Source organism: Lactuca sativa, chromosome 9 (assembly GCF_002870075.4).
Source record: "Lactuca sativa cultivar Salinas chromosome 9, Lsat_Salinas_v11, whole genome shotgun sequence".
Lineage (NCBI taxonomy): Eukaryota > Viridiplantae > Streptophyta > Magnoliopsida > Asterales > Asteraceae > Lactuca > Lactuca sativa.
This window is the reverse complement of record NC_056631.2, coordinates 163,176,341-163,186,822: the sequence shown is the minus strand read 5'-3', so window position 1 is coordinate 163,186,822 and position 10,482 is coordinate 163,176,341. Positions and strand designations below refer to the sequence as shown.

The 10,482-nt window shown below is 33.7% G+C and overlaps 1 protein-coding gene across 2 annotated transcripts; it reads right to left on the bottom strand.

Annotated features, from left to right (window-relative positions):
- Nucleotides 1-1,441: 1,441 nt before the first annotated feature.
- Nucleotides 1,442-7,539, bottom strand: LOC122194371 (ABC transporter C family member 3). Of its 2 annotated transcripts, none has more exons than XM_052767484.1 (10): nt 5,145-7,539; nt 4,966-5,052; nt 4,245-4,877; nt 3,992-4,156; nt 3,575-3,869; nt 3,278-3,492; nt 2,901-3,206; nt 2,243-2,306; nt 1,890-2,129; nt 1,442-1,786 (listed from the first exon to the last, which is right to left on the bottom strand). In XM_052767484.1, the coding sequence occupies exons 1-10, from the start codon at nt 7,464-7,466 to the stop codon at nt 1,662-1,664; spliced, it is 4,452 nt and encodes a 1,483-aa protein (XP_052623444.1). In that variant the 5' UTR covers nt 7,467-7,539; the 3' UTR covers nt 1,442-1,661. The 2 variants fall into 2 exon arrangements, with proteins under 2 accessions (XP_052623444.1, XP_052623445.1); XM_052767485.1 differs by having other exon boundaries at nt 4,245-4,868.
- Nucleotides 7,540-10,482: the final 2,943 nt, after the last annotated feature.

Genomic DNA, 10,482 nt, shown 5'->3' with positions numbered 1-10,482 from the left:
AGTTTAGAACGTAAAATCAAAAAAAAAAAAAAAAAAAAAAAAAAAAAAAACTAGTTGTGTGTTTGGGTCTGGTTATATAACCAAAAAAGATTTAAAGTTTTTGTAAGTGTATCTGACAAGGTCTTTTATCTTGATATCAACTGTGGTGGAGGTCATTGTCAGACAGCGGTCAATTTCTGATTTGTGCAGTTGTGTATCACGGTATCAATGTATACCGTGAAGTGGGAGAAGAACGACGCGTTGAGAACGAATTTTTTTTATTGTTTGTTTTTTCTTTTCTTGTATTTATCTTTAACTTGTATTCGACTATTTTTTATTGGATTATACCTTAAATGAATTAGGTGCCTATTAAAACATAAAATGTGAGCTTTTGAAATTTTGATATATATATATATATATATATATATATATATATATATATATATATATATATATATATATATATATTGTTTTCAAAAACATTAAGGTGGTTCACTCTGGATTACAATTTATAATTATTTATAACCTCTTATAAAAGATAAAAAAAAAATCTATATACATAGACTCACCAATCACCTAAGGCGTTTGTAAATAGTTCTCACATAAGGTGTTTGTAATCAGCTCGACAGTATCAATAAAATATCTTTATTTTTTTTTGTCTAGTTTTCGCGATTGGATTGATTACCTTTATTGTGTGAACGATGCTAAATATTGTGTTCTTATTTTTTCGTTTATATTTATTAATCTGTGTGAAATCATTTGAATCACTTGTCTAAGTGATTAAACCCTAACAATAAGGATATTGCATACTATAAACTTTTAAACTCAAGATTTTATCAATCAGATTCCCAGATTCCAATTATAGGGTGGTAGCAAAGTCGAAACTGTAATTAAAAAGCGGTACAGCAAATGGTGGATCCAGAAAAAATGGTAACTGGGGTCTGTTATATAATCATATTATTGAAAAAAAACTGAAAATTTGTGTTTATAAAAAATTGTTTGCAAAATCACAGATGGAGCATTTTGATGCCTTTGTTTATTAAAATAGCATCATATACTTTTTTCATACATGTAAACCTTGAGTAAGATCACAGTGATAAAGGTGGATTTTTTTGAAATGTAATAGCTCCTTCTTGAGGTTTTTTTTCACAAAAAATAGAAGATAGGCAGTTTTGTTAAGGTTTAGAACACAAGGAACAAAGAAATGAAGTTTTATATAATTAAAGGGTGCCAGCAGAAAAACAAGTGGGGACCAGATGTAAAAAGATATCAACAAATGATTTTTTATGGAAAATATAGAAGGTGGAAATTACAATCAAATGGGATCCATGCACCCCACTTCTAATACTCTACATCCGGTACAGCCCAAAAAAAAACCAATGCAGAACAAATAATAAATTAGTAGTAGAATCAGCAATATCGACAGTAAAAAAAATTAACAAAATTGAAACTAGAAAATACATGTCACTGAAATAATCACTTATTTAATACACTGCAGAAAGAAATGACATCCACATTAGCAAAAGAATTTGCATATGCTTTCACATAAATGTAACCGAAAGCGTAAGTTGAGGGACTCTAACAGTAGAAGAAAATTTTGAGGACTAATGAGGAGATTTGGATAGTTACTTGATTTAAAACAACTTTGCTCTTTGTTTATAAAGCAGAAAGTATCCAAAGTTTTAGCTACAATTACTAATTGTATGACTAGAATTCGACCTCACACTGTACTCAGCAACTAGCTTGGAAAAAGCAGATAATTTCTCTTCTAGCAACTTCGTAGGTGAATCATATTCTTCAATCAGACCTGCGTGTCAAGGTAAGCACAATAATCACAACCAAGGTTTTTATACATACAAAAGATGATAGCAGTTCATGAGTGAAATGTGTAAGGTTAAGTTCACACAAACCATCATGTAAAACTAAAACCATGTCACTGTTGACAACAGAGGTGATCCGATGTGCAATTGTTATGACAGTGGAGTCTGAAAAATGTTGCTTAAGCGTCTTCTGTATCATGTTATCTGTTGCTGTATCAACTGATGCAGTGGCCTCATCAAGAAACAGAATCTTGCTTTTCTTCAGTAGCACACGTCCAAGACACACCAGTTGCCTTTGACCCATACTCCAATTCTCTCCATTTTCAGTAACTGTTGCAGTTTTATTACATAGCTTGTGAAAAGTTTTTTTTTTTTTTTTTTTTTTTTTTTTTTTTTTTTTTTTTTTGAATAAGTGAATATAAATTGGTGGAGGGAACAATAACCTGTTGAATCAAGTTGGCCTTCCTTCTTTCTAACCTCATCTCCTATCTGGCATTTATCAAGAGCCTGAAATGATGAATTGAATGTAAGTAATAGCATAAAGAGAAATCAAATATCCTTTTACTTTTTTTTTCCCTATCATTTTCCTACACACTTAATTGTTACACTTATCATATTTAATTAAATTAATTAACTTTTTTTACACTTGTCATCATCTAAAAGTGGTAGGAGAACTGGTAGAAAGAAATAGTAGAGGATATTTAATTTCTCTAGCCGAGAAATCATATATCCTTCTATTTTTTCTTCCTACCATCTTCTTACACACCAAAGGTTATATTTAAGTAAATTAATAAATCTTTATTATATTTGTCATCATTTAAAAATGGTAGAAGGATTGGTAAAATTAAAAAGTAAGAGGGTGTTTAATTTCTCTAGCACAAAAATCAAATATCCTTGTACTTTTTTTCCTACCATCCTCATACAAATTTAAGATTGTCACACTTGTCATAATTAAATTTATAAATTTTTATTACACTTGTTATCATCTAGAAGTGGTAGAAGGATTGATAGAAAGAAAATATACAAACATATTTAATTTCTCTAGCAGAGAAATCAAATATCTTATAGGCCACATATGAATTTCAACTTGACCCCATGTACCTCCCAAATCTGATCATCTGTATATTCTTCAAGTGGGTCCATGTTGCTTCGAACCGTTCCATTGAACATGGTTGGATCTTGAGGAATTATGCTTAATCTAGATCGTAAATCATGGAGTCCAATTGATGATATGTTGATCCCATCTATAACAATTTCCCCACAAATCGGTTCAACAATACGAAACACTGTCTGTATAAGTGTAGATTTACCACTTCCAGTTCTCCCTACAATTCCAGTCTTTCTACCTCCATGGAAACTACATGTAATACCTCTCAACACAAGCGGCATGTGTGGGGCGTATCGAACCTATTCACAAACTTTACACTTTTAGCCCCTCTAACTTCTCTTTCAACATTAAGAAGGAAAATAGTAATCACCTGTAGATTGATGATATCAACTTTTCCATGTGAGGGCCAGAAACTATGAGGTCTATTCGACTCTATTTCAAGAGGAGGCTCACTAGGTATACAACAGTATTGAAATATTCTTTCAACCGATATAAATCTTATTTCCACGTTGCAAAGTTTTTGAATTGCCCAACCTTGTAATTTATTCAAATATAGTCCATACGTCACTGCTAATCCCGCAGTACCTTTGATTTTGGAGGAGATGAGTTATTTATTTTAAATATTGTTAGGTTAACTAATCCAAAGTATGTCATGAAATTTACTTACTTGGATTGATAGTTCCTTCGGGAATAGAGACTAGAAAAATGAGAGTGAAGGAAAACATCAAAGAGGACAACATATCCAAACGTAACCCTAGCCAATCCAACGCACCAACTACATGTAAATTTGGTCTGGAATAATTGTCAACAAGATTCAAACACGTGTTTTCAAATCTTCCATTTTGATCGAAGCTTCTGATTGTTGTTGATCCGGATATTGTTTCAGAAAAATGTTGTATCACTGGGGCTTTGCTTACTCCAACCAATCGTGCAAGTTCTCGTGCTGAAGGTATGTAATATCGCTTCAAATACAATTAAATTAACACGTGTAAAATATAAGATGGAAATTAAGTAATTACATAATCATAAATCATAAATATCAGATATATAGAAGTAGAAAGTAATAAAGTAATAATTAAATTACCTGTAAACGGATGCAAATTCCAATCATGGGAATGAAAAAAAGGAACACTGGCCAAGCACCAAGCGACATAACTATAATAATGCCAAAAAGTTGTATGACCACAGCCGCAAATAGAATCATCGTATCTGCTAATTTTACATCCACTGCACTTTGATCTGTAGATGCCTACAAAAAGAGTTCAAGTAAAACTCTCTATCTCCACTTACACTATCATCAATTGAGAAAAATGAAATAAAAATAAGTATTAACTTACTCTATTTAGAATTCGTCCAGATGGATTTGAATCAAAGAAAGACATTGGGGCACGAAAAATACAAAAATGCATTTTGTAGAACAGCTTGTTGGCTGTTTCATATCCAGCTTTCATAACAAGCATTGCTCTAGTTAGAACACAGAAAGCGCATCCAATTCCAAAACCCACATAAACAATAATGAGCTTAGAGCCTTCAACATGAGCTTCAATACTTTTAGAAGAAGCCGAAGCCATCCAGTAATTACCCGATATTTGAAGGACCTCAAATGTAATTTGTGCTAACAATACCAATGGCACAAGTGCTCCTCCATATGCAATTGTAAGGTATTTCAAATAGGAAGACAAGTCAACTTTACCTTTTCCTCTTTCTTCTTCTTCCACAAGTTGCCTTTTCTTTCCATTCGGGTAAACTTCTTTACCCTTTTGACTGTTTACATTCACCTCTTGGATATGATTCTTCACGTTGCCTTGGTTTCTTTTGTTATCATTAGCATCCTTTATATCAGATGCTAACTTCTTCCCCATTTCTAATAAAGCTTCTTTGTGTGCACCAACAAGTTCTATAAAGTTGCTTCCAGTGTTGACAATATCATCGTATTTTCCAGCTTGAGTAATTCTCCCATCCTTCAAAACCTTGTAATGTGTCCATTATATTCAGATTGGTGTCTACAATAATATATGAAAAGCAACTGAAAAAATTAATAATGCTTCTTTCAATTACCAGGATGAGATCTGCATCAGGTAAAAACTCCACCTGATGTGTGACATAAATCACGGTTTTTGATTTCAAGAAGTCCAACATACATTTCTGTCAATAGGTTATTCACTTTAGTTAAATTCAAGTACACAACATGAAAACTACTAAAATCAAGAAAAGTGAAATGAATCAAATTAACTCACTTTAAAGATATGGCTTCCTGTATGAGCATCAACAGCACTGAATGGATCATCAAAAAGGTAAATATCAGCATCTTGATAAAGCGCACGTGCTATCTGTATCCTCTGTTTCTGTCCACCACTTAAATTGATTCCCCTCTCTCCTATAACTGTTTGATCACCAAATGATAAAACTCCAAGATCTTCCTTCAAGGCGCATGCTTCAAGAACCTTATCATACCTTTCTCTCTCCATTTCCTTACCAAATAATATATTCTCTTCAATTTTTCCACTCTGAATCCATGGCGTTTGACCAACATAAGCCCTTGAGCCACAAAGTTTGACATGTCCAGATAATTTAGGCACTTCTCCTAGAATACATGATAATAAGCTCGACTTTCCAGCCCCAACAGTGCCACACACAGCAACCCTAATTCCATGAACAGCTCTGAAATTTATATCGATCAATGTTGGATTTGCTGATGTCACGTCCCATGAGAAATTCCCATTGATGATCTCAACTGCAGTGTCGGAACTACCTTTTGGGAGGTTTTCTACTAGATTAGAATCTAAGTCTTGAAGACGAAGGAATGATGCAATTCGATCAAGTGAGACTTTAGTCTGTGCTATCATAGATACTGTTTGCGGAAGATCTAATGCTGATTCTTGAAGAATTTTAAACGTTGCAAGCGCAGACAATACCTTCCCTGAATCAAGTGGAATACCAGCAAGAATACAAGTCCCAAAAGTGGAAATAGCGACAAATGTGGGTGCAACCCAGAATGAGAAAGTAGTCATTGCCATTGTAAAAACATTTTTGTACAACCATTGTGCCTCTTCCCTCCTGATATCATGTATTCTAGACAAGAACTTCATCTCCCATCCATGGAGCTTGAGAATTCTCATGTTTTTTAAAATTTCAAAAGTTGTTTTCATCCTTTTATCTTTATACATCATTAGCTTCTCTTGAAACTTCTTCTGGAAACGCCCTAGTGGTATATTGGTCGAAACCACAATTATGGTAGCAACAAAAGCAGCAAGTGAAGAAAGTCCGAGATTTTTATACAAAATTGCTAGTGCCAAACCAACCTCAAGAATCACTAGCCATGGGTTGTGCATGTAGCGGCTAAATTCACCGATTCTTTCAGCATCAACAGCCATTAAATTAATGATTTCGCCACTAGACTCCCCCTGCTTTGACTGAGATGAAAGGGTCAAACCTTTAAGGTAGATTGTTGCAACCAAAGCCGATCTTGCCTTGATTCCTGCCTGTTGTAGCTTAAAATCTTGATGTCGTTGTGCTAAACACTCCACTATCTTAGCAACAATGAATGCAGAAACTAGAAGAAAACCCTTCTTTATGTCTCGCTTTCCATTTACATATTCTACATATGCATCTATGAGGAAAGGCCCAACATATGAAGCCAAAGTATACACAAGAGAAAGAAGTGCGGTGATTAATATGTCTCTCCATATTGTCAAGATCACAGCCTTGGCGAGAACAAAAGTAGTGATTTGACTATTTTCTCTTTTACCCGATTCTAGTTTACTTCTTAAAACCGAAAAGGCTCCTCTTGCACTATTGACACTGTCAAGTTCTGGAACGTCTTCAAGGTCTAATGGCTTCTTATATCCAGTAGCAATCAGAGGATGAATCCAAGAGAAAGTTAATAGACTAAAGATACTTATGTTTGTTGAAGGAGTTATAGTTTCATTCAAGAGGGATTCCGATTCTTGATACAAATGGTTTATAGTTCCATTTACGATGTTATCAGAGAACCCCACATAACAGAGACATAGACTGACAAAAGTTGACAAAGCCTCAAAGATCAAGTATTGATTTTGTTGGTAGTTAAGATAGTCCAAGACAAGGCAAAAACAAGAGATTAGGGAAAAAGAAAGCCACCAAACCTTCAATACAATGGGATACAAGGATTCGGTGGAGTTAGAAACATGAGTGTGCAAGTACAAAGAAACAAATGACCAAACAAATGCTCCCAGAAGAGTATCCTGGGAGGTGATAATGCTTTCATTGGTCCTACCATTTTTATACCAATAAAAAAGGTTGAATAAAAGCACAAAGAGGTTAAGAAGCACAAGAACTACACAACAAAACAGGGTCTGCTTGTAAAACAAGGACCTATTGTTGGACCTAAGAATTTGTTTGGGACCTCCATTGCTATTATTCCTGAATTTTCTGCCAAACCAAGTGATGAATAATAGAATGAAGAAACCAAGGTATAGTGAACGAGAATACCCATGCAAGAGCCTCGGGGTCAGGGGAATGTTGGTAGCATCATCTGTCAAAATACTCGAAAGCGGAGAAAACTTAACAGCAATACCCATTAGTAATGATTCATGGTCTTCCTTGTTTAAGTTTATAATATGATCGACCTTGGTGGAGGAAAGAGAGTTTGGTGAAGTCTTCTATTGTCGTATTGGTGCTAATGATGCGCACGTGTGGGTCCAATTCATTTGGTACATAAACATTTTATATGGTCTTCTTTTATTAGAAAGATACCCTAGTCAAAAGTAATCATCTCGAAAAAAAAAATTATAATTATTTAATGAGTAAATATCATTGATAATTAAAAAAGAATTATTATTTCCACTTTTAGTTACAAAATACTAATTAATACATACATAACTTTTTATTAAAAATGAAAATAATACATATCTTATTAAACAGACAAAAATGCAAAAATGTTTCCATGGTATGCCATTTTTTTTTTCACTTTTTAATCAAAACAATGATTTTTTTTTTATTGGTGGTCTTTTTCAGCAAGTTTGTTTGTGGTTTTAGTCTTTTTAAAAACTAAAATGACTATACCATTTTATTTTTATTTTTATATTTTTTAATATCTATTTTTTATTTTAATAAAAAAAATAAAAGAGGGCCCAGTCACCCACACATCCTCTCTCTCTCTCTCTCACACACACACATACACATATATGAAATCATCAGCTAAGCTTTTGTATTCGGTTCTTTCCGGACGTAGAGTCATATGAAGAAATAGACCCATCACTACCATCAGCTGGAATCTTTCTCCCCTAACTCACCGTCTCCTTTATATCATCTTAGATTAGTTTAAGAATTTCATTCAAAGGTGTCATCGGCTCTGATTCTCCGTATCTCTTGATCTGTGTCATCAGGTAAGCTTTTTTATTAGGTTCTGCAGGTGATTTCCTATTCAAGAATACGAAACAAAGTCGATTCTTTCCGATCAATATGGAACCCTAAATCGATTTCTTCAATGTGCACGTGTTCGAGAATCTAGAACAAAATTAATGCTGACCCACAAATCTGGAACAAATGGATTTTGACCCACACCCAACCATCGTCTCTCTACCTCTTCTTGTGCTTCTTTTGTGAGGCAATCGACACCTAATTGGCTTCTTAAACAAGCAAAAAGGTTATGGATGAAAAAGATATGTGAAATAACTCAACACAGAATCCATGGTTCCTGGAGATTTGTTTAAGAGAAGACGAAAATGGTGTAAACCAGATTCCGATTCTAACAACCCAAAAATCATGACAAAAGTTTTGGTTTTCAAAAGACATTTTCATAAATCCATAAGATTGAGAAACATTGTTTTCAAAATAAACCCACAAAATCAAAGTATCAAAATAATCTCTTAAGGCATAAATCAACATGAGGATTTGTACAATCGCACCTTCGTCTTGCCCCAATCAATAATACATATACAATGCATGCACATTGGGCCTAGAACATAAAAGTGAATTGCCCCTAGGACTACATGCATAAGACTGGATTGCCCCGACCCATATTCGTAAGACTAGATTGCTCCTGGCCTACAGTCGTAAGACTGGATTGCCCTGAGTTTGTTGGCCCACAACATGAAGACGTACCTCTTCAACCCAACCACATTATGTTGATACATGCACTAAAACGATAACAAGCAAACACAGGTAATCATATCAGGCCTACTAGACTAACAAAACACTACATCATAACAACATCCTACACAAAAGGACATGTACTGCAATATAAATTATAATGAGAAAACTCACCTCGCAGACTAGCAGACAACAGCACAGCTCTCACAAATCCAAGACAGGTACTATAGGTCATCTATTTAACAATCAAGGACCAGATTCTTAAACTACAGTCCAATATCCACTAGTTGACCTAGAGTCAAATTTGGTCAAAAGTCAACGGACAACCTGTAGTTGACCTACACTCAGCATATCATACAACTCTACGCTTAGCGTAAAGCTAAGGGAGGCAAAACGAGCAAGTTCAGAGCTACACTAAACGTACAGTAAGCTACGTTCAGCGTAGCCACCTGATGTCCAACTTTTCATTAAATTCTTAAAGCAAAAGGTCAGCCCCTCAAACATTTAGGATTAGGATTTCAAATGAATTAACAAATGATTTAATCCATTTTGGGGCTGGATTAATAACAAATTGGACTGAAATATATGGATTAGATCAAGATAAATCAAATGATTTTGACTCATTATTGGGCTAAAATAGAGTATATCCAACGGAAAATTGTGACAATGAATCCAAAAATATTAGACGATTTTAAGAATTTTGAGAGATTCACCAAATGATACCGAATCTTGAATTGGTTATGCAAGAATTTTTAAAATCATATATTGTTCCATGAGCTAATCGTTTCAATCTACATGGTTTGGATTTGATACCACTTGTGAGATCCCACTAAAATGACATATCAGAATTAAGAACAATCAAACATGAATTAAATGATAACTTGCAAGTAATTTTTTCAATGTTTTCATATATTATTGAATAGACTCTTAATATACAAATAACTCTGAGGGTTTACCTCAACTAAATTTGTAAGGAGCTTTTGGGAAGGGTATAATTCACTTCGTTCTTGTAATAATATGAACTCTTCGAGTAGTTCTTAAAACTAAGAGTGCATGATTGTTCTTGTCATGAAATAAATCGTATTTTTCTTGAATGAATAAAGCTATTGTTTTAAACATAAGGACCTTAGTATAAGATATGTAGACGATTCTAAGTAGAGATAAAGCCCGTGCTTGTTATGTAAGATCTTTCTTTGAAAGTTAGAATACATAATGTTTTTTGGAGTGAGAATGAGATATGATGGAAAAAATAAATTATTTGTATACTCTTGGAAAAGATAAATTATTGAATACTCTAGAAATCTCATGGTACTCCATAATTATGACAATATCTTATATATATATATATATATATATATATATATATATATATACACACACACACACACATACACACACACACAGAGAGAAACAGAGAGGTTCATGTATTCTAACTATCTATTGTGTGGATTTAGAAATCAATGTAGGCAAATCATTTCAAAAGGGTAGTTTTGTAATCTTACG

What these genes read in the sequence shown, in the direction of transcription:
- LOC122194371 (XM_052767484.1), bottom strand. Translation starts at nt 7,466, where the DNA reads ATGGGTATTGCTGTTAAGTTTTCTCCGCTTTCGAGTATTTTGACAGAT. An exon ending in CAGGAAGCCATATCTTTAAA is followed by an intron (nt 5,053 to 5,144) that starts GTGAGTTAATTT and finishes ACCTATTGACAG; the next exon opens with AAATGTATGTTGGACTTCTT. An exon ending in GAATTTGCATCCGTTTACAG is followed by an intron (nt 3,870 to 3,991) that starts GTAATTTAATTA and finishes TTGTATTTGAAG; the next exon opens with CGATATTACATACCTTCAGC.